Source organism: Trypanosoma brucei, chromosome 9, assembly GCF_000002445.2.
Source record: "Trypanosoma brucei brucei TREU927 chromosome 9, whole genome shotgun sequence".
Taxonomy (NCBI): Eukaryota; Euglenozoa; class Kinetoplastea; order Trypanosomatida; family Trypanosomatidae; genus Trypanosoma; species Trypanosoma brucei.
The window spans coordinates 898,332-924,726 of record NC_007282.1 but is presented as its reverse complement, the minus strand read 5'-3'; the positions used below and the strand labels follow the sequence as shown (position 1 = coordinate 924,726).

The following is a 26,395-nucleotide window of genomic DNA, read 5'->3' as shown; positions in this document are numbered from 1 at the left end:
CAACAACAACAACTAAAAGCAACACAAAAAGAGGTAAATGAAATATTCGTTCCTTTCCCCTAACCCTTCCCCAAAATCAGACACTTCAAGTACCACGCAATTATAAACATTGATAATTTTTTTTTTGAAAAAAGAAAAAGCAAATACACAACCCCTTCACAATATCACGGCTGGGGGTGGAACAAGAAAACACTCGACGAAGCGCAAAGCATCCTCCCTCTCTTGCTGCAGTTGCTGCCGAAATGCCTGCAATGCGGTCCCGCCCTTAGGGGGAGCATTTGACGCTACCTCCTGATGAGTGCACGTACCTACACTGGGTGGCATTTGCGTTAGAGCTTCGGGGCGAACGAGCATCACATCACTAAGCACTCTTGCTAGGAATTTGGTGGTAAGTCCGTTGCCGCACGTGTTCACAGGTCGCAGTAAGAAATTCATCAGAGAGCAGACATATATCCAAACATTCGCGTGAAGGGGAGGTAACTGCTGCTGAACAAACTGAAACGGATTCCCGCTCTTCGATTTTAGCACTGCCAAGGCTTTTTCATACAATTCGTAGGGCACAACGGGCTCCTGCAGCGACTGGAGAAAGTAAATTAAACATGCTGAAATGCACTGTACGTTGTACTCAGATGGGAGTGGTCTACACTGCGTGTTCAGATGCTTCATAATCGCATCGCAGACTTCAGTGGAAGGGTTTTCAGTGAACAGGTTCGGTTGCTGAGCTCCGCGCTCATATATGGCCTCACAAAGATACCACAACTCTTTTGGGATTTGGGGCATGCATCCACCAGATCTCCTCTCGGGCGTGCCCCATAGCGTGTAGGCGGCAGCACACACTTCATTGCGAAGAAGTGAAATGTTGTCAAGGGTATTTCCGAACACACTTGGCCTTACCGTGCAGCGACACTCCACAAAGTGAATATCACCGTTACGCACACACAACACGAGCGTAGAAGTAATTTCTACCTCGCCGCGACCCTCAAAGGGCCTCCAGTTTCTGACCCATTCCGTTGAGTTGCGGTCCAGTTGACACTCTATCATCACCTCCTTTTCCTTACGAGGAGGAATGAAGATGATTAACGGAAACACACGCAGCCACGCACCCTTGCTGGGATCTCCGTCTTGCTGCCGAAACGCCTTGATCACGGCCACACAGTCGCCTTCGTTGGTAATCTTAAGTGGCTGACGGCTCCCACAATCGCCGAATTGGCGAACCCCAAAATTGAGACTTTGTGAATTAACCGATATTTTGGCTTTTCTAATACGGTCCAACCCCTCTCTCTTGACGCTGTCGCGCAGACTTTGTGTGACTGAAATCTTCTTCTCCAACACCTCACGGCTTATGGGAAGGCACAGGCACGCCTGAACCGGTTTGTGGTCGCTGCTCATAACGTCTGTCAATGCTTGAAGTCGTTCCAAACGAATAGAGCTCTGATGGTCCCTCCGTCTCGTCCAGATTGCTATTCGGTCAGTGTAACTCGGTACCCGTTGCTTTTCACTTGTGTCGTAATTATTCGTACCAATGTCATAGCGGTACGTAGGTGGGTACGTGGGGGTCAGCTCGACGAAACCCATCCACGGTGAATGCGTGTTCGCAAGTTCTTTCACAAACTCATCATGTTTCAGCAGAGTCGCATAATCTTTTTTCATTGCCAACTGCAACGACTCCCTGTAAGTCAGATTCACCCGATAGTTAAGGTCACCCGCAACAACAATGACGTCGTTATTGTGGGGCAAAAACTCCGGATACTGAAACTGCAACTCCGATTGCGCGCTGTTACCCCCTCGGGTTTCCAACGAAATGGGTCGTTTCGTGGTGTTGAAGTCCATGCCCATAAATATCTTGCTAACGTCGTTGTTGCGCTTCACCACGTTCTTTTGCCCCGCCGCAAGATGCATATTAATGAAACATAAATTAGAGCGGCAGAGCCCGAGGTGGAGCCCCACTGCACCTTTGTTTCCCATGGTCCCCAGTGCCCCTGTCGCCACCGTTGTGATGGCCATCTTCTGCGCATGCGGCAGCAAAGAGCGGCGAATGAATACGCAGAGTAGTAAGCCAACAAGTTGTTTGGGAGGAAACGCAAAGTAAGGAGATTCGCCGGCTGCTTGCGAGTCAGCGCCAATTACCGCTTGGAGTGCACTCACCCACACTACCGAAGCGTCTGTCTCATCCTTCAGCATAGCCGAGGCGCTCATGTCAACTTCTTGAAGGCTCACCATAATGAGATCCACAGGCTCACCACCTGCACCCGGCATGGTGAGTGCAATAAGCGAAGCTAAATTTTGAGGTGGTTTCTTACTTGCAACATTAAAAGTAACAATGCATGTTCTAAGGTCCTGCTGTTCCGTATAGGAGTCCTCATAGAACTGCAACTCCTGTTGTACCCAAACTTCTTCAGGGAAAAGTATTTCACATGAACTCTGCACCGGTGAAGCAGTCCTCAGGAAGGCAAAAATATCGTCAGAAGAATAGTGTGTTTGCTGAAATGCCGGTGGGAGACCATTCACCATTACAATCGAAGAAAACAAATATTTGGGCTGAATAACTAGTTATTTTCCTTGTTCTTCTTCCCCCGTGCTGTTTAATTTTGGTGCCAATATTTACGACCCTCTACCAGGTGCAACTCCTGACTGATTCTGTTGTGGCTCACGCTTTTTTTTTTTGGCCCCTCTTCTTTTTCCCAACACACTTTTTGATATACACTTTCACTATTATTATTATTATTACTTTTTCTTGCGGCGCCGTTCCCCCCTTGTCAGTCCCGCGCAGAGCCGGTGGAGGATGAGGGAGAGGTGACCGCAACTTAATAGAAGTGTGGAAAAGAGGAGGAAACAAGTGCATTCGAAATATTTGTCCATTTTTTTTGTTCGTTTCACTCGCAGCAGAAGCAAAGAAAGAAATTTGAAAAAATATTTTTACTGACAGAAAGTTAAGTGTGTAAACACGTGGAGAATTGAGGTTGTATGCAGGCAACGGCACGAGCAGCAGTTAGAATAGATCAAAACTGCAATGGGAAAAAAAGAAAAGAAGAACGCCGCGGGCTGATGGAAAAAGAAAACAGGAGGAAGGACGAGAAGCCAGTCATTTTGTGTGCGGTGCCGTCCGCTCCCAGTTGTCGGCCTTGCCCCCACACTCATGTGAATGGCACTACCCTCTATATAAAAATGAAAACTAAATGAGCGTAAAATCAAAGGGGGGGGAAGAAAAAACGCACTTCAGGCACGTAAACCACACACGAAAAAAATTGGAGCCATCCCTTCACTTTCCTCTTCCCGCACAACTACTAACTTTCCACTTTTTTGGGTTTAAGAACCCCATCCTCCACCATCGCCGGTACCTCAATGGATAACCACGGACCCAATCCTAATGCGAGTGCATGACTGATGCCAAAATAAGGGACATTCCGAGCCCATAGTGGGAAAAAGTGCGTCGTCATGCAAATTTTACCACCACGGTACATTTTCACTGTTTTACCCTCCAGTTCTGGTAAAGCAATCTCTGGTGGTGCTTGAGGGTATGTTACAGCGAGGTCAAAGTTCATATTAAACTCATATCTTTCATTCTTATAGTACGTCCAGCATGTCCCGTACCACCGGGTTCCTGCCTCATTGCTCTCGAGCTTAAACCAATGGTTATCACTCGCTTTATTGTTCTCCACGAACTGAATAAGAGAAGTATACTCTTCCTTTAGTCGTTGCGTCCATTGTTCCCCATCACGAGGACCAGCTTTAGTTTTGAGCAGTGGAATACGCGAAACGCTTTCCCTAACCGCCGGATCCATTCGTCTGTCCCCTCTCAACCTTCAAGGCAGCGACTGTATTATTCTGCCTCCTGGCAGTTGCGATGTAAAAAGAAAAAAATTATAGGACACAAGGATGAGAAGAAGAGTTGACAAACACGGCTGCATCAAAAACAAAGAAACGAAAATGTTGAAAACGGCGATGGTACAAATCATATGCAACAATAACAACAGGGTGAGAAACAACACTCCATTCACAGAAAGTGATGGTAAATAAAACAACAACGACGACAGCTTCGGGCTTGCGGAGTAGTTTCAGTTAGTGGCTTTTGCTGATACCTACTGCGACCGGCCCCAGTAAGCACTGACTCAGTGTATAACCCACATAACCACGATACTACACAAACACACACACACACACAATCACTCGACGCCTACACACCTTTAGAGAGTGATTGAGTAACCGCAGCCTTTTCCAGTGCCTCATCCAACACGCCTACTTTGGTACTGTACAAGTCATCCATATTGGGTGACATTGGTCGGTAAAAGTACTTTATTGGCTCGGGTAATATATCCCTTCCCTGTTTCATGATTTTATCAACGTTGAGTTTGACCCGCTCGTAACCATGGTCACGCCACACCGGCTCCACTCGCACCATATATTCACACAGGCGTGCCGCTATTATCTCCACCACAAGATACTTGAGGCAAATCTCACCCAAGAGCATCAGGTGTTGGGGGAATTTACAACCTGCCGGATGCTCTTCACATGGAAGTGTCAACCATCGCAGTTGACCTAACAACTGCCTAACAAAAACAGCCTTACGTGAAAAAGCCTCTTCATCCATGTCCGCAGCACTACGAGACCCCGTTGAAGCGGTTGAACTCGCTCGCCTCGACTGCTGCTGGGACTCTGCCGCGTTCTGAACAAATCCATGCGAAGGGGAGGAGTGTACGGCGATTCCTCCTAACCCCAAAGCTGCCGGTGAGCTCGGTTTATAGTCGGCCTTTAATGCTACTTTATCAAGTGTGTAGAAACCACACAAATCGTAAACAGTTTCCATATTGTACGCGCAGGTTACAAAGTCCACGAGGTTTGAGAAGTCCTGTATGTGAGCATTGGGGTATAGCCGCATGAAGGGGCCTAGGATGTAGCGGTGCAGCACAAGTGCACCCTGATGGTCCATACCACGCAAACCACCTTGCATTCGGTGAAGGTAAGTGTTTCGCGGCTCCCCAAAGTAAAGCATTTTGGCCTCCTCCAACTCCACAAGCATGGAGTAAAGCTCATTCCTATGGGCACGTTCGTAACATGTATAGCTACGCTGATACGTTTCTACGGGGAGTTGTAGTTCGTCAAAAAATGCCACGAGAACTTCCTCGGGGTTCCACCGCCTCGGATATTCCATCATTTGTGTATAGTGCATGTCCATTAAGGCGTGGTCCTTACGACCGTGATGGTTCACCCACAATGCCACAGGTTCTTTGCAAAGGTCACACCACTCAGGGTTACGGAACACCCAATTACGTTTCTGCACGAAGCCGTTTACGATGGACCAAATGGGGACGTGCCCACCTTCCGTTGCGTAGGGTGAAGGAATATTGGCGGAACCAACTGGTGGATTCTGTGATGCCTGTTGCTGCAGTCGACGAAGTGCTTTTTGAAACATGGAGTCGTTTAATTACGCTGCACTTCGTGCTTGTGCAGGAGTACCGCCGTCGCTGTATGGAATTTTGCGCCACGTGGTTTGAGAGACGGGAGCAAACTTTGAATTTAGGTGAAGCGCCGCCCTCAACCCCTAATCCCTCCTACGGTGACCTTGTTTGCACTGCGCCAGCAGATGTACAATGGTCTTTCCTACGCAGAAGTATTGTGAAATTGAAAGTTAAGTAAATAAGGGCAGTCAACCCATGACAGTATTACAACAAACTGCAGATACACATGTGAAAGGGGGGAAAGTGACAGCTCCACAATACTCTGAGGATTGCACACATACACAAAACAGCATCGAGATAGCGTAAATGTAACTGAACTGCACGAGCAAATCATAGAAGTATCGGTAATGACACTGAGATAATAGTTTACATGACTAAATACAAAACAACATTGTTCCGAACTCAACCAAAAACATACGCATCTAAATCGCGCAATTTGCTCCTTGTATTTTGTCGCTGGACCTCTTACGCAAGAGTGTCATGAGGCGCCACCAGCGCTGTATTGCAACGGCGCAAACTGTAACATACTGATCCGCAACAGATAGAAGGCTTGCCTTCTGCCGCAAGCACGTCTGCATCATTATAACCAACCTCAATCGGGCTGTACGCCCCTCATCTGTAATTGGGATCATCAATGTGTTGCGGCGATTAATGGACTGCTGTATAAAATTGTCCACTTTTGGTGGAATGGGATGCTCCTCCTCACATGCAAACTCCAGAGACTCTCCTTCCAAGGGGACAGTCCTTCCCCTTTCAGCACGACCACGGAAACCGGCGGTTCTATTCCGAGAAACGTTGATGAGTCGCGCTGGGCGATTCGAGAAAAGTTTACCCTTTTTAAGTTCTTTCCAACGGAACGCAATACGCCGCCTTGCGAGGTAGCCCCGCAAGCACGGTTGTAGCACTTGCAATGATTGCTCTAGCTCCTCGCGCTTCACCTGCTCTTCCTCAGCTTCTATGAGAGCCTCCAGCTCCCTCAGCCGTCGCAATGCCTCAACCTCCAGACGCTGCTCATAGATGGAATAAAGTTGGGACAGTTTCACACTGTTGAGAGGTGTGAGGAAGTTGCCCTCCTCCCTCGCTTTTCGGACACGTGCCTCCCAAGCTGCGTATGTGTCACCCAACAAGCGGTCAGGCGAAACTGGAAAGAGAGTGGCGTCTTCCGCCCGACCACCTCTCCGCGGCGAGCATTTAACATCCCCAGTATACTTCTGTGTCTGGCGCTGCGACTTGCAGCGGGAATCTTTGAAGGTTTCACCTGCGCTCGCTTTCCGAGTGACGAAACGCAAAAAATTGTCCATTTCCCGCTCCCAGACACGCAGCTTACTTTGTTTACACTTGCGGAACGCCTTCACAATTACACGAGAGGCATCAATCTCCCGCTGTCTCCTCACCGGTGAGGATTCTCGTGACAAAGATACGCTCGCCTGACACATAGTTGTGCACGAAGAGGATGGAAGGCCAAAAGGGGCTTGCCCCACTGTGGAGCGCGGGAAATAAGGGAGACAGCCAACCGTTACACGGCGATTGCCCGTTCTAGAGAGATTACCACTCCGGATTCTCGGTTCAGGGGTTGGTGTGAAGAACGCCGTTGTCAGATTTCCTGTAACGGAGAACCGCCTTATGAGTTCGTACGACACATCGGTAAAACTCGGCGCCTCGCAGTTTAAGGATCGCTCCGATAGCTTCTCATAGGTTTTGCTTCGATACAGCAGTACCGCAACAAACTGTAGTGATATCAACCAGCGTCCCCATCGCTGTATGGCGATGGCGCATTCATCACGTACAACCAAGCGCGCAAGGTGGTCTTCTACCGCACGCTTGCGGTCGTTCAGTTCGCGCTTGGCAATGAACTGACGCAATACTAATTGAATCCGCACTACTGCTAGGTGGAGCGGGGCAAACATACTTAAGGTGGCAGTGTTTAGAACGGTCCAGTTAGGGCGCCGGTGAAGATCGTCAATGGATGACAGAATGGTGGGTTGAAGGTCCTCAGCTGTGACCTTGGCGTCGGTGCTGCGGACGACGGTCACCAAATTTGCGCCGCTTGAGGGCCTAATGCCCAAGACATCTTTCCTCACTGCTGCGCTAAGAGAGCCGCAATTTTGTTTCATCCACGAGAGCAAAGGAAGATGCTCACTACTCCCTGTTCCAGGGTGCATATTACCCGATGGTAAAGAAGATAACACGTGCCCATACCTTGTTAGAGAGTTTGTCTGAACCGATGATAAAGAGAGGCCGGGAAAATTCTCAGTATTGGATGGCAGCCCCTCTCTGTGTGAACTACGTGGATGTGAGCGCAGCCGTCCAATGCTGAGACCACCTTGTTCCAAATCCACGATCTTCTCCGCACGCTCAATTACCATGCGGTGAACCTCGGGAAAGGGTTCGTCACTCAACAAGCGCAGCCGCTTAAGTTGATGCTGTGCGTCGGTAAGCCTCACCCCTGCAATCTTCCGTCGCGGAGTTGGCGATGACCTGGCCTTCGCTCCATCTGTTTGGCTGACGTTTTCGCGGGTCTCATCAGTGGCCGCTTTACCCGCGGAACCCCGTATACCATTCAACGGACCAACCCCGGTATGAGATGCGCTTGAAGTGGTGGGGTATTCAAAAGTGTTTGTTTGCGAGAAAAAACTTTCATCAGTTGCGAAGCTTTCGACAGTTCTGCAGCTTGGCATCCTGCTGCTCCTCCTTCTCCATGTATGAGAGGTCTGGAGTCTTTGACCAACGGACAAACAAGCTTGCTTATACGCAACTTCGGCGGGCCCCTTTGAGGGTGTGGGCAAGTCCGACTGCCCTGCGACCGAGGGTTCGACAGCGGCCCCTGGCGACGTAGTCGGTGTTTTTTGCATTCTCATCCACTCGTTTGTTGCCTTGAGAACAAACTTATCCTTTGGATTTAAGAGCTGTTTCTGTTCCTCCGTTTTACGGCGCATGGCCTCCATGGACAAATTAACATCCATCATTTTTTCCTTGTATTCCTTACACACCTTGGCCACATGTGCTTTCGCTTCAGAGGACAGTTTCGGGCATAGTGTCAGCATGGGAAGAAAACCACTCGTGCTCTGAGTATCATTCCGCTGCCCGCTGCATAGTTCCACGGATCCCTGCGATGACCCAGGAGAGACATCATTTTGCATCGGTGGGAGACACGGCACAGTTTCAACATGCTGATCCGCTGTTTCCATAGTTTCTCGCAGAGGATCGGCGGGCGCATCCCCACTCACAGACTCATCAAAAGCCACTAGCCCATCATCCGTCGCTGCATCACTTTTCCGTTTTGTGTGATCCTGTTGTCCCACCAAGGCACCGCAAGTCAAAGTATGCGACAAGCGCGGTGGGATCTCTGGTGGCCCCTTCACAGAATCCTGTTTTACCTCAGAAAGTATTGCATTGTCTAAACCTTCAACCACCCCAGCAGGAAAGTACTGCTCTTCTACTGCCACTCTCATTGCCGTTGCCGTCCGAGCGATACGCTTTCCCGTGTCCGCGGCCCAGACGTCCGACAGGGCAGAGGTATACGAACTAAAGCTGGAGGACTTTTCTGAAGGTGACCGAGATGGGCCCGCTGATGCCTCGGCCAATCCGCTACAAATTCCCCGCTGATCTCTGCCGAGGGTCGACGCATTGGGTCCAAACAGCTCAGAGGAGTTCACAGGTGGTACAAAGTTCTCACTCGGGACACATACTGCTGCACCGGGCCGCACATCGGCGCCACCACTCACCGAAGATGAATAGCTTCCGTTGCCGACTCTGTGAATCGCGGTCGCCGAGACGTCTCTCAAAGTATAGTGAGAGAAGGAAGAACTACCTTCGGGTTGCGCTCCTTCATCGCTCTCCGTCAGAGATGAAACGGTTTCATAAGGCAGCCCAGAAGAAGCGTTGGAAAAGCGAGTGTACGTCACAAGCGGAGGTGTAGCCCTCTCTCCTCCCCAGCGCCTCATCAATTTGCTTCTTCCAAAGGCAGAACCTCTTTTAGGTGGGGTTACGGGAGGTTTTGATTCACCCTGTCCTCTCTCCTTGTTATCACCGTTAGCAGTGCCAATTCCACTCTTCAGCCCGCTTTCTTTTGTCAATGTGGCAAGCTGGCTGCGGATTACCTCTGCCGTATAGCTCATAATGTTCTGTGCCTTATTCTTCTGGATAACTTCCTCAGTCTGTTGTTCCAGAAGCAGAGTACGCTGCAGGAGTAAGTCGATCATTCTGCGGTCCTCGCCAGTGAGATTACCCAACACAATACGACCATCTTCCTTCACATGCTCTTCCCCAAGGGCAACCCAACACACACTGAGACAGCGTCGGAGTTCTTCGAAACGCGACTCTAACAATAACATTTTTGACACGGTGTGCGCATCGTTCACTAAACTGTAAACAGCGTAAACGATGTCGTCATCGCTTTTCGTATCAGATTCATAATAACTGCGAACCTCATCCAGCTTAGTAGTAAAGTAAATCGCCTCCATTCCCTATAGATACAGGTGCAGCCGATGCGCACACAAGGCTGAGAGGATACGCTACTTTAATCGCCTCCCAACTTAGTTTTCCGAGCCTCCCACCCGCACAAACACGCAGGAAGCAACACCACCGACTCAGACCAAGTCGCGTGACAAGCAAGGCAAAGAGGGGGAAGTGGAAAGGAACGTTCTTTGGCAAAAGCTCTCCAACAAAGAGCAGAGGATGAACAGAAAAACAACTTCAGACGATGGTGACGACGAGCAGAGAATCGTCGAAGACATTACGCATCTGAAAGAATAGCACATCGCATGCACGTAGAACATATCAAGGAGAAAAAAGGAAGGTGCCGCGTGAAGGCATACGACGCCTAGCGACCTTTCCGCATGCGTATTGCATTGCTTCAACGGCCACAAAATTACCCACACACATAAATACAAAACAAACAAACGCCCGTAGATATGCCTTCTCCGTGCTTCCCGCAACGTAGAGCACGAAAGGGGAGGGGCGTACAAGTGTGTGTTCGCGTGCCGACTAGGAACACAAAAACAAAAACAAATGCCAATAGTAAGACGAGTAAAAAGGAAAAAAAAAAAGGACGTCTATAGTTTCCCCCTTCGTCATGTTTCTCTCCCTCACTACCTGTTGTCCAGGAGTGCGGATACGCTCGTGTAATTATCGAGAGAGAGAGTATGTGGAATTTAATACGGGAGGGAAACGATCGGTACAACGCTCACCAAAAATCTGAGAGGATGGGTTATGAAAATTATTAGCATCACTGCCACTAACCGCCTTTTTTCTTTCTATGTATTAATTCTCACGATTTATTTCATCCCACCCACTCGCCCATCCGTTCAGTTTCTTCATCATTCTGCCACCACCACAACTATCACTGCCCTTTTTTTTTTTGCACCAAAATGTTTTTTTTTCATTTTTTTCTTTATTGCATGTTTCTATGATTTATAGCGAGAAACTCTCTATGGTTAAATCTTACCATTGATTTTTTTTCTTTAATGCTGAGCCAGAAGAATATACTTTCGAAACGACTAGAACAGCAGACGCGGCAGCAAACGTGTCACACGCTTCGCAAGGGCGTCGAGTACCATACGTCGAACCCCACCGGCTCGTCCCGGGCCCTTCTTTTCACCTCTTCCCCCCACGGCTGCAGCAGCACCGGCCGCAGTTGCGCCTCCGTCACCATCACTACGGCCCCCCGCTCCCCGCTTGGTTGGTGGAGGGACGTACTTTCGCACCTGAACCCGCATCTCAAATTTTTTACCACCCTTTGCCTCCTCCACCTCCAGACGCGGCTGTTGAAGACCAGGGAGAAGGTCACTCGGGGGTGATCGCTGCCTTCTTTCCTTCAAAATAGCCTCCACCATCTTTTTCTCATGGTCCTGAAAGAAGCGATCAAATTGGTCAAGTTCGCCCAACCACAACTGCACAGGGGTTGTCTTCTTGAGAGCTTCAATGCGCCGCTCCGTCTCCGCGATCTTCTTGAGAAGATTTTCAAAACTTGTTTTGGTATAGAACGTGATGGGTTTACGCAAAATGTAGTCGAACGAGTCATCTACACGTACTAACCCTAACTTTGAACACACCTTTTCAAGTGTTGCCTCCGTAGCATTCGCAAAGTCAATGTGGCCGGCACGGAAGTGTTGCACAAATTTGAGTGTCGACTTCTCTCTGGCCAATTCCTGCTCCAACAGCATCAAATTACGTTGTCGCCTCTTTTTATATAAATCAAGTCTGCGGTCGTAGTGCCACTGGAGGACGGGTGTGAGGTCACTTTCCAGAGGTGAAAGAGTTCCATTCGGTGAAAAGACTGTACCGTTGATGTGAATACGTTGCGTGAGGCCAAGTTCCGACTCGCACTCAGCATATGTGTTCACCGCACCCTGAGCAACTTCCACATCAATGTCAACGTGATTGGCGCCGGAATAGTCGGCAATGCGGTTAACAATATCCTTTGTGGCGAGGTAAGAAATGTGCTCACGGAATGCTTCAACGCTACACGTCCAAGGAAGCTCCGTAACATGCACACGACCACCCTTACAGTAAGTATACGTTCCCACAGCAATAAACTCTCCTTCGGGGCCACGACGTATCTCACCCTGAAAGCCTACAGCCCACGGCACAAGTCGACGGACAACCGACTTGGCAGCTTCGCCGCTAATCATCGCTCGTACCGCTGCAGATACGTCCAACGGGTGGAATGGTGGAATATTCGACGCAAAACCGAAACCGATGCCCACACTTCCGTTGCAGAGGAGCAGCGGTAGGATTGGAACGTAATGGTTCGGCTCCACCTGCTGACCCTCTTCCACAATGTAGTCTAGCAATGGGTCATCCTCACTAGGGAAAAGCAAGCGGGCTACTTTTGAAAGCTTTGTGAAAATGTAACGGGGTGCCGCATGATCATTACCGAGTTGCTGACGAGAACCGAACTGACCCTCAGGGACGAGAAGGTTGACGTTGTTACCACCAGTGAAGCTCTGCGCCATCTTAATCATCGTCTCCTGCAATGAAGTCTCACCATGATGAAAAGCGGAAGCTTCTGATATGTAACCTGATAGTTGTGCCACCTTCGCCGCCTCATTACCGGACCGCCGCATAAGAGCCCAAATAATCTTTCGCTGAGAAGGCTTAAGCCCGTCTACAGAGTGCGCAAGCGCACGGGCATTACCAACAAGGGCGAAATGAACCATCTCCTTATGCACAAAATCTGTGACCGTTAGCATTTTCTTGCTACGATCAATATCCACCTCGCCGGTAAAAGCATTCGCCTTGGTCATCCAGTCCTTTCGCCATTCTACCTCCTGTGAGTCGAAAACATTGTCAAGAAGCTTATGATCGGAGCGGTCCACGAGTAAGCGCATTGTGTGTTTCTCCATATCCTTGAAGTACTCTTTTCCCTCAGCAGTGGTAGAAGTACCGAGACCCTTATAGTACTTACATGTGTATGGTGTATTTGCATTTGAGCGCTGCCACTTGTGAAACTCCTTCATGCTGAAGAAGGATACCACCGACTTGTCGCGCAGTCGTGCCTTTACGATGGGTGTGGAGAATATAGAGATGAACCCAGGATTTCGTACCAGCAACGAGGGCCACAAAGACTCGAACGCGTTGATAACCAAACCCTTAATGTGTGAGCCATCTGCGTCCTGATCTGTCATGATAAGTATGCGTTGGTATCGTAGTTCATCGGCGTCGGTGTAATCTTTATCTAGCTCAAGTCCCAGGGCACAAAACAGTTCCTGCAACTCCTTGCAGTTCCTCAGTCGCTTAAGATTCTTGTTACGCACGTTTAGCAGCTTACCCCGAAGCGGAAATACGCCTGTATATCGCTTTTGGTCACTCGATAAAGAGTTCTGCGCGAGAGCCTTTGCGGAGTCACCTTCAGTAACAATTAACGTGCGGGTATGTTTTGGGTCACGGCGTGTAGAAGTTGCATCTACCAGTTTCGTTATGGAGGTCAGGAGGGTTTTGCTACTCATACGGCGTCCGGTGCCGATCTCCTTATTTAGTTCCTGCGCTAACTGTCCCGTAATAGTACTCACATGAGCCTCGAGAAAAGGCATGCGCAGAAGATATTTCATCACATCTTGCCGAGGAACACGGGGCATCGTGGGGGTAGAAACAAGTCGAGCTTTGTTCTGAGAATCAAACTTTGGCTGCACCTGCACGAGGAAAACTAGAATAGTGAAGTGACGAAGCACTCGATTAGTGTCCATCACTTTGTTCTCCTTCTTTAATTCCCGTTCCACGCCATCGAGGCAGCCGGTCAATATATCCTGCGCAGCATTGCAATGCGTACCGCCATTATACGTTACCACACCGTTGACCACACCAAACATCCGCCGCACCCCGGGGACTACTGAAGGAATGAAGGCAACGCAACCGCTTTTACTCTCGTATACGTATGGTGGCGGTGGTTTCTCTCCCTTTGGGGTCATGGCACTGTACAGAGTCGCATAGTCCTTAAAGGACTTGAAGCCAAAGGATGAGCCGTTCAGGGTTATTTGAATATTCGGAAACATTGCGGAAAGGTCCATAATGCGCTTGTAGAGCACACGCTTCATGTCGTTTGAAATTTTCTTCTCCTTCATGCCAAATCGCTCGTAGTCGGGGAGAAACTTCACACGCGTGACATTTTTCTCTTTTGTGCCGACGTTTGAAACGCGTGGAGCCGTTGCCTTCCTCATGTGATCCTGCCAACTCATGTGAAACTCCCTCCCATTTGTGCGGCAGCAGACGGAAAAGCTCAGGGAAAGAATGTTGGTTAGCTTTGCACCGTAACCGTGGCGACCAGCAACTGCATTTTGGTTATCGTCATCATAATTAGAGCTGGTAAGTAGGTGACCGAATACCATCTCTGGTATATATAATTTATGCTCTCGACTGCGTACGATGGGGATCCCAGCGCCGTCGTTCTCTATAGTAATCTCACCCGTGTCCGTGATGGTCACGCGGATATACGTCATGCGCGCACTTCTGTTGGAGATGTTATCAGATGCATTTAGCAGAATTTCATCCACGATTTTCAGCAAACCGTGATTCAGTTTCACCGTCTCCCACACCATGTGACCCTTCTGTTCATCGTATATAAACATGGGGGTTGCCGTTGTGTCGAGACTACCAATGTACATCTCTGGTCGTGTGAGTACATGCTCAATAGGTGTGAGCTTCTTATACTTGTGTGCCTCCGCCATTGTGTATAAGGAGTCAAACTAAATAATAATAATAACAACAACGATATGCGCACAAGTCGTCCCCTACAAGCTGCGTAGCGTAAAGAAGAATTGAAGAACTCCCTTCGCGCTTACCACCGTCCTGAATGCAAAGCAGTACGGGTAAAAGCCAAAAAGAAAAAGACAGTGGTTACTTGAGCGTAAAACAGAATTAACGCAACCCGCTTGTGGCACTCAGAGCGGTGGGCTCTCACCTACTGCTGGCAACAGTACCTAACAGGCGCTCGCACAACCAGTTGATCTGAGGACTTTATATCGCTTGTTCCTTTCTCTGTGTTGCCCTCAGCTTCTTTTTGGTAGAGTAAATGTAAAAATAGAAGCATAGAGGGGTCGCAGTGGGCAATAAAAAGCGAAGCATATGAGAGAGAGAATAGAATCAAAAAAAAAAAGAAAGGGAGAAAAGGCACATAGAACGAACGACAAATAAAAACATCAGGTATCAAAGGCCGTGATAGTTGAACCTACGAGCAACCAAGCATTCAGCATGATAAGGAAAACTGTTAAATTGATGAGGGGATTTATCACCGCCCCCCAAAAAAACTCGATAAACAGTCCACATGCTGGACACAATAACAGCAGTAAGCGACGATAACTACCATGCACATAATGATGTCACCGTCGTGTCACGAAACACTCCCACGCACTTTAACTCACTCCAAGGGGGTATAACTCAACTTCTTCTGAAACACGTTATCTCCCTTCTTTGGAACCCTCCAGCCTCGTTCCTTTCTTGTTTTTTTTCCTTCTTTCTTCTCTCCCTTCCTTCTTTTCACTCTTCCCTTTTCTTTTAGTACCTTCCCAGTACCAATTTCTTTCTTTTCCACACCACTTGCCCCGAACTCCTCCTACTCCTTTTCCTTATCTCTCTCCTTTACCTTTCATGGACCGCCGCTCCTTTTTCTTCCCCCCTTTTCTTTTCTTTCCTCCTCCCTCAACCTCTCCTTTTTTCCCCCCGTATTCTTTCACTCCTCAATGCAACGGAATCCAGCGCCAACTCCTTCGCAAATGGTAGGAGTTGAAACGCAGAAAGAAAATCATTTGTGTGAGGGAGAGGAGAAAAGGAAGTAAAGAAAAAACGAAAAAAAAAGAGCAAAGGAAAAAGTAATGATAATAATGACAACATAATAATAACAATACTGATAAATTTAAGTAAGGATGGAAACGGAAGGGAGCCGAGCTCAATTGCAAACATAAAGATCTACACACCAAATAAAGGCATGCATATATATATATATATATATATATATATATATATATATCAATATAAATATAAATGAACGTATGCATATGCAGCTGTATACCGTCTGTGCGCATGCACCTTATTGTGTGTTGACGCATGGGCCACGGAGCCCACAGCAGAGGAGAAGGAGGACCAAATAGAAAAGAGAAGGTAAAAGGAATAAATAAATAAATAACAATAATAATAATAATGATGAAAGGTGGCGGGAATGTTGCTCTTTGAGTTTCCCGCTGAGACAAAAAAAAGAAAAAGAAGTAAGAGAAGAATTAGGAGGAAAAGTAAAAAAAAAACACAACACACATGCACACACATACACATACACATACACATGCAGACACGAAAAGACACAGGCGTAAGCACACCTAAAAAGCGCCACTGAGCCACACAAAGAGGGGGCCAATACAACAACAAAAAACAAAACAACGAGAAAGAAGGGCCTTTAAAAAAAAAAAAATGGGCAACATTGTCTCCCATTTTCTTTTCTCCTCTTCTTTTTCTTTCTTTCCTTCATCGTTGATGCATTCACCCTCTGCACAAATGTTAATTGTCCATCACAAGTCAACATTTAAACGCAGGGATAATGAACAGCAATACGGAAGAGCCAAAACGTCCAAGTAATCATCATTACTTGGCGAAGCCACAAAAGCACGCAAAACTAAACAAAAAGAAAAGTAAAGTAAAGTAAACTCAAAATTCAACTATCCATTCCTTCTCCGATCTCAATGCCGCTGTTTTCCCTCACCTATGGCTGTAGTGCAGGTGGACAAAATATGCATTTCCCCCCCCTCTCTCTTTTGCCGTGAGCCAAACAGTTCATTGGTAATAATAACAATTTTATTCACGAACACACAGAGAAAGAAACAAACAAACTTGCCCTTTGTGAGGCAGAGCAAAAGATGTGGGCAAACATCAAAAGAAAGGCGACTGCTTCACCACTGCCACACAAATACAAAAAAAAATGCACGGCAGAAAAATAGCACAAACAGGAAAGGGGAAAAAAAAAACACCGGAAGACTAACAATGTAAAAGTAGGAAAGAAAAAGAAATTCTGTATCCCTGATGACGGAGTTCATATATGCATATTATATATTCACGTCTGTACGCGTGTCTTCATGTAAGTGTTCAGCAGTAATGGGGACATATCCCAGGTGTGCATACCCCAAATAATCAAATGTTCTCACACGCTTCCTCCTCCTCTTCTTATTCTTTTTTCCCCCCACTGTTACCCCACCCCAACCCCAACACACATACATTCATACATATACACGTACACATTATATTATTCCCACTGATTAGGCGCTTCGGTGAAGGGACTTCAAAGAAGTAGTTCATAGAACCAAGAACTCTGATGGCTTTTTTTGTTTTTTGCCTTTCCTTCACCTTCTTGAAATACGTAACGCCGGAGCAGCCTGCGCCACGTACCGCGATCCCGGTTTTTCTCTCGGCCGACGGTGGTTTAGCAGCAGTGACGGAGTGAATGGACCCCTTTTTCTCTCTTCCCGCCTCACAAATTCAAAGAAACATTCGCTCCAAGGAAGGAAAACGCTTCGCCTTGTGGCTATGACAACAACACCACGTTGTAAAGGCACAACTTCATTAGCGGGAACACCCGTGTACTCAAGGAGGATATCCCGCAGTGTCTCTACAGTTGCGTGGTAATCTGCCGTAACAACAAAAGGCTGCCCAAACATTAGTGGGAGACTGTCATCCCGGTCAGCAAATACTTCACCATGACAGCAAGCAATCCGGAACTGATCCTTCTGCAGCGGCGGAGCAGGCACAACAAAAATTGTTAGTGGCTCCACTGGGGCACAGAGACCGGCGGTTCCGTATGCAGCCACCGCTTGTGAAACCAAGTCATCGATAAAACAATTACAGTCACATGTGCCGTCTTCCATAACGGGCACTTCGATGATGCAGTTGATTAGACGCTCGCGGGGGTCGACGACAAGTGCAAGGTAGTGAGGGGAAATGACAAAAGGAGTGATAACCTGTGAACTTATCACCTCACTGTTATTGCTTCTGCTTCTGCTGCATCTGTTGACACTACCGCCAGCATCCAAGGCGACCCCTGCTCCCCCGTCAGAACAAAATGTGCGCTCAACAGTTATCGCACATCGCCGAACTGCCTGTTCTACCACATCACCAACTGTGGTACCCTGTGGAACCACAAGCTTCTCCTTGTATATTGCCTCATTCTTCCGACCCCGTACCGTCACTACGAGGCGCGGGCGACACTCCACCACGCGTCGTGGCTCGCGCAGTACCTCAAAAAAGATGACATCCACACGGTTACCCCACAATAACCCTGAAAGGACCATATCGCTGGGTGCAGGGTCCACCTCTGGCGTTAATATCTCCCCACAGTTGGGATTGCCACCGCAAGTACCTTTGTACAACCGAATGAAAGCTGGGTCATGTCCGCTTGCAGTACCAATTGCTTCACAGACCTCATCGTACTTCAACTGGCTATCTAATGTAAGCATATATGCTTTGATGACGTGAAAGTTCCTTGGTGGGTAGAACGTCGTCTGTCCGCGAACCTCACTGTCCGCATCGGACATGGGAATTGACGCCTCCACGACGGCTGGCCTTGCTGGTACAACGCAATCATCACTTCCTTCAACATTATCAGCCTCATAACCCGAGTCTTCTTCCGAAAACATGTAGCGCTCCTCAAAGACGGAATGGGTGGCCTTCACATGGATAAAGTTTGGCAAACTAAGCAGATAGTCGTTTACATCAGTATATGAGTGCACACGCGAATTGCGTTGTTGCGCAATCAGTACACTACCAACTATGATACCAGAGTTCTGGAGAGTCTTCTCATTATCGAGTAGTACATTTTGGCACTGGCTTTCCTCATATATTAGAAGAGTATCAACTAAGTCAGGGTCCTCACCCAAAAGACGTAGCAACACTCGCCCACAATCGGCAACTGTTGCGTGCAGTGGAATCATCGCCGATCCTGCGTAGGCAACGTGGCGGGTGACGGGGTTGAAATATTTGAGAAAGACCAAAACAGCACACCTGTCAATACGGGGGAGAGACGAAATGTTAGTTTCTTCGATCCCCTCCCCTTCACACCCATATGTCACCCGTAACGACGACATTGAGGGTCTTTCGTTTGCTAATAAATAGACCCACGCTAGCGAACCTCTCACAGCGCACCGGATTAATGCGATTTTTTGCCCCGTGGAGTTCACGTCAAACATGCATAGGTCCCGGCTGAGTGTACATGTTTTGCTTTCACAAGGAGTTTTTTGATCATCAGCAGCGTACAGGCAAATATGCACGTTGCATGGCGCCGCATAATCAGAAAAGTAAATTGTGTAGAACGTAATACTGCTGATGGGAGTTGGTTTGGGGAGGATAATGGTGCATCCGTTGCACGCAGCCACCGCCTCAGCCCCAAGCCGTTGATTAACAAACAATGAAGCGGTATTCGGTACATAAAGCTGCGGAAGTGTTGTCCGTCGTTGTAGGTACACAAGGAAGTGCATCAGTGGTGATTTGTCATCGTTCCTATAGTTGAGGTATTCAGTGAGTGAGCAATTCTTAGTTGATTCGGTCAGTTGCAACGGCACCGCAACGTGGATGTGGCTTGTCCACGGAGAGAGCCAGAGTCGGAAATCGTCAAACCTGAACCTCTTTTTAACGTTCGGTACGCACTCAGCGACAGAAACATACACCATTTGAAGCGGAGTAGTTTTTTCTACTTCGACACGGAAACAAACTTCCTCCCAAATCCGAGGATCTGATGGAAAGGTCTCACGTTGTACTCGCTTGACATGCTCACTGATTATTTCATCCGTGAGGACGTATAGCACCAATTTTCTGCGACGCATGTTTGCCTCCTCCTCACGTCGTTTCTCCTCCTGGATTTCCTCCCGAAGTTGATCCCTTACACACTGAGGAACAATGTTATTCTTCGGCCGTTCAAACATCCTCTGACAATCGGCACGTCTTACATATGAAAGCATATAAGCATTATTAGTAGGCATGTGCCAGAGTGGCCTTCCCTCTGTTGGAACAGGCACGCCGAAGTTGTCATTCACTGCAACCTCCTGGCTGACAACTGTTACCCTCTCATCATCAAATTCCAACCAACGCGTAAACCTCTTCTCAGTGGCATCCCATTCCCTTATGTAGCAATAGTAGTGACCGCTACGGACAGAACCCTTGTGCACAATAACTCCCTGCAGATCATATACGGCTGGTGTATCCCTACTGAAGGGCCGTGCAATAGCCGTTGCCACTTCATTATCTCCTTTTCTCCTCTTCCTCTTCTCACCCCCATCATCTCCCGTCATTTTCTTTTCATCACCCATATCCCCAGCAAATACTTGGGTAGCGTATTCCCCCCAATTTGAGGGAGTCTCGTGTTCCAATTCCTCGAGGGACAACTCCACGGGAAACTCCAAGTAACTGTTCACCTTCTTCGTCTCCAGTATAGGTGATGTGAGATCCATTTCGAACCGTTTTAAATGAAACCAAATAACAGGTGGAAAGCGACGGAATTCATAACTTTTCTGTGCGTCCTTATATTGTGGCTCCCTCCCAGGTTCCTCAACGCGATACTTGTTGTCCCCAACAAGCATGTCCCTCGCTGTGAGCGAGCGTAAACTATCCATGAGGTTGGTGTGCCCCTCGAGGGGGAGGTGGATATCGTAAAAGGTGTCCCGGCTGCGTGAACAAAAGCTCTTGTCGAGTGTTGCAACAACTTGCTCACCATAGCCCTCAAACATCCGGTTGATCGCGCCCTCGCTTACAGATCCCTTCATTCGCTCCTCAAGATTGTCACGAAGCAGCGTGGCCATTTCTTGAATGTCATGCTGAGAGTAAAGCTCGCTCTCAGTCCAGTCGAAGGCGGCTGTCAACTTTTTTGTATGCACTGGGGTACGGCGTATCTCCATCTCATGGAAAACTGATTGCAGCGCACGAGGTATCGAGCAACTCTCATCATTAGCGTCCGTTGGTGTGAGATAAACAGCGTTTCGGAAGTAGCATAAGTGAAACAACATTTGAAGAAGAGAGTTCAAGTAACATGTACAACCCTCATTTATAAGACCAACAAATGGCACCGGTATCGCGGGTGCCACTGCTTGGTCAAGCGCGAGCGGATCCTTGCTTCCGCGTCCAGCGCTCTTTACAAACCCTCCCTGTTTCATCCCTTGTCTCAACTCCGTATCTTTTTCCAAGTGCTCCTCCTCTGCATGAACTGAATCAGTGGCGCTCTTTTCCGCTTGCGATAACAGAGAAGATACCGACGGCGACACGGAATTATCCACACATGACGGATGTCCCTCAGAAGATGTTCCGCTATCATCCCCAGAACCTGGTGAGGCGTTTCCAGGATTAGTGGAAACATCACTGTCCTCGCAAGATAAATTGTTCTGATTCATGGCACTGTGTTAAGTTCAACGCACGTGCACTTGTAGGTAATATACAGGCGCGAGGTTACGTTATACAAGTATATACGTATATGCAACAACAAACTTACTGACAAAAATCGCGAAAAGAAACAAAAAAAAAAGTAAAGCAATTACGGTAACACGGTACGAACTTTTTTTTTTTACCTTCCTCAGCTTCACGCACACCAACAACACACTCACACACAAAAAAAAATCCTTATCTTCCTTTCGACGGTCTCCCTTGCAAAAAAAAAAAGAAACAGACGCGAATTTCTTTACCAATTTTTTTTGTTACCACCCTCTCTCCACTATATATTTTACACACTCCCTCTCTTCTTCGCTGTCAACGTCTTTCCCCTTCTATGTAATATATTTGGGTGCTCGTGTGCGTATTTGTGTTTTCTTTGCCTCCAAATAGAAACAAAATGTTTGGAACAACCACAACCGCAATTAAGGTAAAATATAACTAACGAACCTAAGTATATGTATATGTATATATATATGATTATATATGTATACAACTGACACTAGCAGTGGGGGACGGTCACTAATAAAAACAAGAACAGGAGATATATATATTTATTGATATGACACAGAGAAGGTAAAGGAGAAAAGACAACAGAAGAAAGTTATGTTCATTCGACCACTTAGTTTTAGTTTTGCTGAACACGGTAGTTCGAATGGTGATAAGGGTAGCGGTGACATTTCGGGACCACGTGGTAAGCAGCAGTATGAACAAAGAAGGCGCATTAACGCTTACGAAGAGATTGAAGGGAGAGGAATATGTGAAACAAATCAAAGTATAACGGACTTCACACATATGACTTGGCGTCAAACTTCCTCATCAGCCCTCCAAATATATATATATATATATATATATATATATATCTTCGTGCTGCTATCGGTATTGCGACCAAACATAAGCACAGATGCGAGCAGCCACGCAGATGCACACAAATATGCTTTTTTTTTAATTAAAAAACTTCGTTCCTGCCCATCCACACACAAACACACACTGTGGAACGAACCCCCCTTTTTTTTTATTTAAAAAAAAAACAACAACACGTAATGCGAAATTACATGATTCCCAAAAGTAACAAAAAAAAATCATAAACGGTAAAAGAGTGAAAGAAGAAATGAGGTATCGCCTCCTTCAAGTTGGATCTTCTTTTTTTTTTCTTTCTTTCTCTCTTTTCTTTTCTTTTGGTGTCGACGCGGGCAACAGAATCATGGTATCTACTCCAGAAGTCCTCGTCGGTACATGTAAAGATATATGAGGACACAAGCCACAATACATGCCAACCAATAGCATGGATAGCCCCATGCCCATTGCAACTCAGGTATGTGGGGAAAATTCATACCATACACTGCGGCAAGGAAAGAACTAGGTGTGAAGAAGGCCGAAAATTTCGTTAGAAGCGCCATTAGTTCGTTCGTTCGAAACGATTGCAAAGAAATATGCATGTCGAGGAGAGTTTTGGCATCATCGCAAATTTCTAGCGCGCGGTCGATCAGCTCTATGCAGTGTACACACATCTCATCCGCATATTCCTTGCTGCAAAGTCCAAGTTTTGTGAAGCTCTCGGAAAGCACTACCCTCGTCATATTAAGTACACGGTGGTGAACACTCGCACGACGATGTAAATGATAAAGGAAAATGTTCATGAGCCCCTTATCCATCGGCTCTTTATTTTTTGTATCCATCAACTTCAAGAGAAACGGTGATGAGGAACCATCGACAAAAAGTGAGAAGATCCTCCCTTCAGCATGCTGCTTGCTAGCGCTGTACTCGGTACCCGGAACATTATTTGTCCCCCTGCGACTGGAAACAAAGAGCTTTGCCTCGCATTTCTCGAGAATATCGGAGTGGGCAATTAGATGGCTGGTGTATGTACAGACCGCGTCATGCATGATCCTCACAAGAAACTCTTCGAATGATATGTCACTTCGCTCCATCAATGATTTCCAGTGATAGCGCATGTTGGCAATATACGAACTATCCATGCGGTGGATGGTGATGACAACCTTTCGCTTCAGATCTACTACGAGAATCCAGCGGTTCGTAAGTTCCTTTACACTGTCATCATCGAGCGCAATTTTAGCTGTGGCAACACGGAGGCAAATTAGGAACTGCGAGGGATCCTCAGGGGAACTGCAAATCTGCGGTAACACCAGAGGGTGTTCGCGGTCCAGTAGAAAAGATTCTGCAATATCAAACTGCTTCGTCAAATGACGGAGAGCATTTTTGTACATTACCTCCGAGGGGTCACGACCCACCATATCTACCCAATACCAGTTAAGGCACAACTCTAAACTGGAGTTCCCCGATACGGAAGGGGCATCCGGCGGTTCTGCTGCTGGATATTCTTCATGCAAAACTGCAGACTCAGACGGAACCAGTTCCTGCGTATGGGCCAAAGTACTTAGCGCCTCCGGTACCCTCTCACGCTGCCCTGTAGCAAACCGCTTATGAAGAAAGAGGGGTGGACGCAACTGATGTTCCTTGAGTTCCACGCTGCTAAACGTTTGACCCCGCTCGCCGCGGCAGTTGAAGTATTCCACAAACACTTGATTGACGGGGAGCATCGGTGCCCGAACAGATTCTTTGGGGATGCTGGTGTCACCAATCACGACGGGCCATGGGGACCTAAATGTACCATAACGCTTCAGGTTACTCCCATGGCCGTTGCTGCTCGGCGGCGCACAGGGTCTTCCCCGGTCCTGGGATAGAGTTCTTGACCGAAGCGAGTAGTATCCCGCCTTATCCACGGGTCCAGAGAGGAATCCCTCATCTAACTCCTCTTTCATTACGGCGTCATGATTTACACCATCGCCAGATCCTTCATCAACGAGGGGCAACCACACTCTCGGGCGGGGTGCGACCATAAAGTTACTAACTGTGCTGATACTGCTACTGCTGCTGCTCGTGCTGCTCCAGTGACTTGAACCGCGTTTGCTACCGCGGTTTTCCCTTTTTTTGATGTGCCTACTTCTCACGTATTCTGCATGCCCTACCTCACTTGACCGTCCCGACACCGATAGTAACGAATGAGGTGGAAACAGGATTTGCTGTTTTGCTGCGTTGAATTCCTCGAGTGAAAGGGCACCGCTTTTATGAAGCTCATACAAGACTTTGATACTCTGAACCACTTGCTCTGCGTGGCGGGTACTCATTCCTGTTGCCGCCGGTGAATCCAACAGTGTCGCCGATCCCGGTGACGCTTCACGCGGCCCCTGCTCCACGTTCAACGATCCACTCATTTAGTACCTTAGACGGCAAAAGGAGCGTATTTAAATAATAATAATAATAATAAAAGTAAAAGTGCAGCTTGCAAGCTACAAGTGGTCGTGCAGCGCTACGAGTCACTACGCCGTTGCAGCGCCAATTCAAAACCCCTTTTCTTCCCTCCTAACCTGTGAACTACTTTGTGAGAGAATGTTCCGAAGAATCTTAAGTTCACGTACACAAAGCTCGATCCACTTACGAGGGAAGCTGTGACAATTAGGACAAGCTTTGACGGTAAAAGCAGCTAAAACCGGCAGCGGTCCCGCAACTGTATCTTTGCAGTAGCGCGAACTCTCCAAAGAAAGAAAGAGTCAGGCCTACGTAGATATGTGTACTTAAATATGTAAATGCCCGGTTGACACTACTACGCGACCCATTGAAATGCAATAGGAAAAAGTGAGGAAAGAAACGCAATTAACCTTCACCGTCTGGTTCACAACATGAGAAAAAAAGATAGCACAGGATACCGAGGGCGTGACCCTGATAAAGCAAACAAAGACGCGCACGTTCGCGTATGAATAAACATTTATGTATATATATATATATATATATTTTCAGATATTTTAGAAGAAGCGAAAAGGGGAGGGTTCGTAATGACGCACATATAGATTCATCCAATCAAACGATGGAAATCACTCATCGTGATTGTTACAATGCCCCGGCAAAATTAACAACGCTTGTGATAACAGTTACCTCAAAACTACGGTTTACCACAACATCTCCATATACGCACAGACACATACATTTTGATCGCACCCTCTCCATCTACTCAATTCGCAACACATCCCACAGACACAGCGGAGAGTGAGGAATGAAGATAAAAGAAAAGTTAAGGGAAAGGAAAGGGGGAAACTAACAGCAGCAGAATTAAAAAAAAAAAATGGGCGCAAAGAGACAGAAAGACAATAAAAGGAAAAAAAGAAGGGACTAACGAAAAGAGGGCAAATATATATATATATATATACGTCAACACAGTAAACAAGAAACAGTTTAACTTTTCTTCCTCTCTTTTTGTTGAAGGAAACGGAAGGCAAAAGGGCTGAACAAGCAAAGGAAAGTCGACATTCGGGTAAGCTAATCATTTTTTTAAAAAAAAAGAACACACACGTAATGCGACAACGGTAAAATGGCTCCAAAAATACATTTCAGAGTCTTTCGTTGTTGGTTCACAAAAAAAAAACGCAAAAATAACAAACAAAAATAACGCGGAAACGGGGCCGACAAACAGAACAGAAAGAATAAAAAGAAAAACAAGACTTGAAGTTCCTCCTCCTGCGGTGGAAGGACTGCGTCCATTTCCATCATATTTTCCTTTGAATAAAATCTCTCCTTCTAATTTATGTGTTTATTTGCTGTTGTTTTTGCTTTCTTCCCCCGCCATGCATATGTATGTGTATGTGTATTTGATGTGCGTGTGTGTGAGCTTACGTTTGTCCCCTGGGAGAACTCTGCCGTCACGTCGGCCCCTCCGTTAAGATTTTAAATATTATTAATATCATTTTCCTCTTGTACGCACCCTCAAACAGACACAAACACAAGCGCAAATGTATACAAATAAAAAAGTTTTGCCCTTCTTTTCCCCATTCTGTTTTGTTTTGCCTTCTCCCTTTTGCTTTGCTTTTCACGATGAAGTTGTTGGTTCACGTTAATTTATTCCGCCACGAAACCTCTCGAACACTCCATCAATCAGCCCCTAGATTTATTTTCTCTTTTCTCTGCTTTTACTTCCCAATTCCCCTCCGGTGGTCGTTTTGTTTACCTTATTTTGTTCCTTTTTCTGGAGGTGGAAGGAGGAT

General features: G+C 47.1%; 21 protein-coding genes across 21 annotated transcripts, besides 17 other annotated features; 6 read left to right on the top strand and 15 right to left on the bottom strand.

Moving 5' to 3' along the window:
- Positions 1-156: 156 nt before the first annotated feature.
- On the bottom strand, positions 157-2,511 carry Tb09.160.4180 (inositol/phosphatidylinositol phosphatase, putative; the record flags this gene model as incomplete). The annotated part of the gene is made up of 1 exon (XM_821870.1): positions 157-2,511. One exon carries the CDS (start codon positions 2,509-2,511, stop codon positions 157-159), a length of 2,355 nt encoding a protein of 784 aa, XP_826963.1.
- A 136-nt stretch (positions 2,512-2,647) lies between these two features.
- On the bottom strand, positions 2,648-2,842 carry Tb09.160.4170 (hypothetical protein, unlikely; the record flags this gene model as incomplete). Its single annotated transcript, XM_821869.1, has 1 exon — positions 2,648-2,842. The coding sequence occupies one exon, from the start codon at positions 2,840-2,842 to the stop codon at positions 2,648-2,650; it is 195 nt and encodes a 64-aa protein (XP_826962.1).
- A 122-nt stretch (positions 2,843-2,964) lies between these two features.
- On the top strand, positions 2,965-3,180 carry Tb09.160.4160 (hypothetical protein, unlikely; the record flags this gene model as incomplete). The annotated part of the gene is made up of 1 exon (XM_821868.1): positions 2,965-3,180. The coding sequence occupies one exon, from the start codon at positions 2,965-2,967 to the stop codon at positions 3,178-3,180; it is 216 nt and encodes a 71-aa protein (XP_826961.1).
- Positions 3,181-3,284: 104 nt separating this feature from the next.
- Positions 3,285-3,782, bottom strand: Tb09.160.4150 (hypothetical protein, conserved; the record flags this gene model as incomplete). The annotated part of the gene is made up of 1 exon (XM_821867.1): positions 3,285-3,782. The coding sequence occupies one exon, from the start codon at positions 3,780-3,782 to the stop codon at positions 3,285-3,287; it is 498 nt and encodes a 165-aa protein (XP_826960.1).
- A 94-nt stretch (positions 3,783-3,876) lies between these two features.
- Tb09.160.4140 (hypothetical protein, unlikely) lies at positions 3,877-4,017 on the top strand (the record flags this gene model as incomplete). The annotated part of the gene is made up of 1 exon (XM_821866.1): positions 3,877-4,017. The coding sequence occupies one exon, from the start codon at positions 3,877-3,879 to the stop codon at positions 4,015-4,017; it is 141 nt and encodes a 46-aa protein (XP_826959.1).
- A 157-nt stretch (positions 4,018-4,174) lies between these two features.
- Positions 4,175-5,410, bottom strand: Tb09.160.4130 (hypothetical protein, conserved; the record flags this gene model as incomplete). Its single annotated transcript, XM_821865.1, has 1 exon — positions 4,175-5,410. One exon carries the CDS (start codon positions 5,408-5,410, stop codon positions 4,175-4,177), a length of 1,236 nt encoding a protein of 411 aa, XP_826958.1.
- A 468-nt stretch (positions 5,411-5,878) lies between these two features.
- On the bottom strand, positions 5,879-9,919 carry Tb09.160.4120 (hypothetical protein, conserved; the record flags this gene model as incomplete). The annotated part of the gene is made up of 1 exon (XM_821864.1): positions 5,879-9,919. The coding sequence occupies one exon, from the start codon at positions 9,917-9,919 to the stop codon at positions 5,879-5,881; it is 4,041 nt and encodes a 1,346-aa protein (XP_826957.1).
- A 126-nt stretch (positions 9,920-10,045) lies between these two features.
- Positions 10,046-10,234, bottom strand: Tb09.160.4110 (hypothetical protein, unlikely; the record flags this gene model as incomplete). Its single annotated transcript, XM_821863.1, has 1 exon — positions 10,046-10,234. One exon carries the CDS (start codon positions 10,232-10,234, stop codon positions 10,046-10,048), a length of 189 nt encoding a protein of 62 aa, XP_826956.1.
- A 433-nt stretch (positions 10,235-10,667) lies between these two features.
- Tb09.160.4100 (hypothetical protein, unlikely) lies at positions 10,668-10,874 on the top strand (the record flags this gene model as incomplete). The annotated part of the gene is made up of 1 exon (XM_798776.1): positions 10,668-10,874. One exon carries the CDS (start codon positions 10,668-10,670, stop codon positions 10,872-10,874), a length of 207 nt encoding a protein of 68 aa, XP_803869.1.
- Positions 10,875-10,954: 80 nt separating this feature from the next.
- Tb09.160.4090 (DNA topoisomerase II) lies at positions 10,955-14,620 on the bottom strand (the record flags this gene model as incomplete). The annotated part of the gene is made up of 1 exon (XM_798775.1): positions 10,955-14,620. The coding sequence occupies one exon, from the start codon at positions 14,618-14,620 to the stop codon at positions 10,955-10,957; it is 3,666 nt and encodes a 1,221-aa protein (XP_803868.1).
- Positions 14,621-15,216: 596 nt separating this feature from the next.
- Positions 15,217-15,450, top strand: Tb09.160.4080 (hypothetical protein, unlikely; the record flags this gene model as incomplete). The annotated part of the gene is made up of 1 exon (XM_798774.1): positions 15,217-15,450. The coding sequence occupies one exon, from the start codon at positions 15,217-15,219 to the stop codon at positions 15,448-15,450; it is 234 nt and encodes a 77-aa protein (XP_803867.1).
- Positions 15,382-15,428: a sequence feature (GA-rich).
- Positions 15,451-15,498: 48 nt separating the features above from the next.
- Positions 15,499-15,630: a sequence feature (GA-rich).
- On the bottom strand, positions 15,591-15,851 carry Tb09.160.4070 (hypothetical protein, unlikely; the record flags this gene model as incomplete). The annotated part of the gene is made up of 1 exon (XM_798773.1): positions 15,591-15,851. One exon carries the CDS (start codon positions 15,849-15,851, stop codon positions 15,591-15,593), a length of 261 nt encoding a protein of 86 aa, XP_803866.1.
- Positions 15,709-15,760: a sequence feature (T-rich).
- Positions 15,757-15,802: a microsatellite.
- Positions 15,852-15,880: 29 nt separating the features above from the next.
- Positions 15,881-15,931: a microsatellite.
- Positions 15,918-16,373, bottom strand: Tb09.160.4060 (hypothetical protein, unlikely; the record flags this gene model as incomplete). The annotated part of the gene is made up of 1 exon (XM_798772.1): positions 15,918-16,373. One exon carries the CDS (start codon positions 16,371-16,373, stop codon positions 15,918-15,920), a length of 456 nt encoding a protein of 151 aa, XP_803865.1.
- Positions 16,058-16,090: a sequence feature (AT_rich).
- Positions 16,137-16,189: a sequence feature (T-rich).
- Positions 16,189-16,261: a microsatellite.
- Positions 16,374-16,479: 106 nt separating the features above from the next.
- Positions 16,480-16,584, top strand: Tb09.160.4050 (hypothetical protein, unlikely; the record flags this gene model as incomplete). The annotated part of the gene is made up of 1 exon (XM_024642661.1): positions 16,480-16,584. One exon carries the CDS (start codon positions 16,480-16,482, stop codon positions 16,582-16,584), a length of 105 nt encoding a protein of 34 aa, XP_024498448.1.
- A 59-nt stretch (positions 16,585-16,643) lies between these two features.
- Positions 16,644-16,925, top strand: Tb09.160.4040 (hypothetical protein, unlikely; the record flags this gene model as incomplete). The annotated part of the gene is made up of 1 exon (XM_798770.1): positions 16,644-16,925. The coding sequence occupies one exon, from the start codon at positions 16,644-16,646 to the stop codon at positions 16,923-16,925; it is 282 nt and encodes a 93-aa protein (XP_803863.1).
- A 174-nt stretch (positions 16,926-17,099) lies between these two features.
- Positions 17,100-17,231, bottom strand: Tb09.160.4030 (hypothetical protein, unlikely; the record flags this gene model as incomplete). The annotated part of the gene is made up of 1 exon (XM_024642660.1): positions 17,100-17,231. The coding sequence occupies one exon, from the start codon at positions 17,229-17,231 to the stop codon at positions 17,100-17,102; it is 132 nt and encodes a 43-aa protein (XP_024498447.1).
- A 44-nt stretch (positions 17,232-17,275) lies between these two features.
- On the bottom strand, positions 17,276-21,304 carry Tb09.160.4020 (ubiquitin carboxyl-terminal hydrolase, putative; the record flags this gene model as incomplete). Its single annotated transcript, XM_798768.1, has 1 exon — positions 17,276-21,304. The coding sequence occupies one exon, from the start codon at positions 21,302-21,304 to the stop codon at positions 17,276-17,278; it is 4,029 nt and encodes a 1,342-aa protein (XP_803861.1).
- Positions 21,305-21,792: 488 nt separating this feature from the next.
- Positions 21,793-21,831: a microsatellite.
- A 61-nt stretch (positions 21,832-21,892) lies between these two features.
- On the bottom strand, positions 21,893-22,063 carry Tb09.160.4010 (hypothetical protein, unlikely; the record flags this gene model as incomplete). The annotated part of the gene is made up of 1 exon (XM_798767.1): positions 21,893-22,063. The coding sequence occupies one exon, from the start codon at positions 22,061-22,063 to the stop codon at positions 21,893-21,895; it is 171 nt and encodes a 56-aa protein (XP_803860.1).
- Positions 22,064-22,169: 106 nt separating this feature from the next.
- Positions 22,170-22,201: a microsatellite.
- An 82-nt stretch (positions 22,202-22,283) lies between these two features.
- Positions 22,284-22,424, bottom strand: Tb09.160.4000 (hypothetical protein, unlikely; the record flags this gene model as incomplete). The annotated part of the gene is made up of 1 exon (XM_798766.1): positions 22,284-22,424. One exon carries the CDS (start codon positions 22,422-22,424, stop codon positions 22,284-22,286), a length of 141 nt encoding a protein of 46 aa, XP_803859.1.
- Positions 22,347-22,369: a sequence feature (AT_rich).
- A 54-nt stretch (positions 22,425-22,478) lies between the features above and the next one.
- Positions 22,479-22,518: a microsatellite.
- A 31-nt stretch (positions 22,519-22,549) lies between these two features.
- Positions 22,550-24,574, bottom strand: Tb09.160.3990 (cation transporter, putative; the record flags this gene model as incomplete). Its single annotated transcript, XM_798765.1, has 1 exon — positions 22,550-24,574. The coding sequence occupies one exon, from the start codon at positions 24,572-24,574 to the stop codon at positions 22,550-22,552; it is 2,025 nt and encodes a 674-aa protein (XP_803858.1).
- Positions 24,214-24,247: a microsatellite.
- Positions 24,575-24,607: 33 nt separating the features above from the next.
- Positions 24,608-24,627: a microsatellite.
- A 499-nt stretch (positions 24,628-25,126) lies between these two features.
- Positions 25,127-25,151: a microsatellite.
- A 155-nt stretch (positions 25,152-25,306) lies between these two features.
- Positions 25,307-25,681, bottom strand: Tb09.v1.0220 (hypothetical protein, unlikely; the record flags this gene model as incomplete). The annotated part of the gene is made up of 1 exon (XM_798764.1): positions 25,307-25,681. The coding sequence occupies one exon, from the start codon at positions 25,679-25,681 to the stop codon at positions 25,307-25,309; it is 375 nt and encodes a 124-aa protein (XP_803857.1).
- Positions 25,407-25,538: a sequence feature (T-rich).
- Positions 25,543-25,563: a sequence feature (AT_rich).
- Positions 25,682-26,395: the final 714 nt, after the last annotated feature.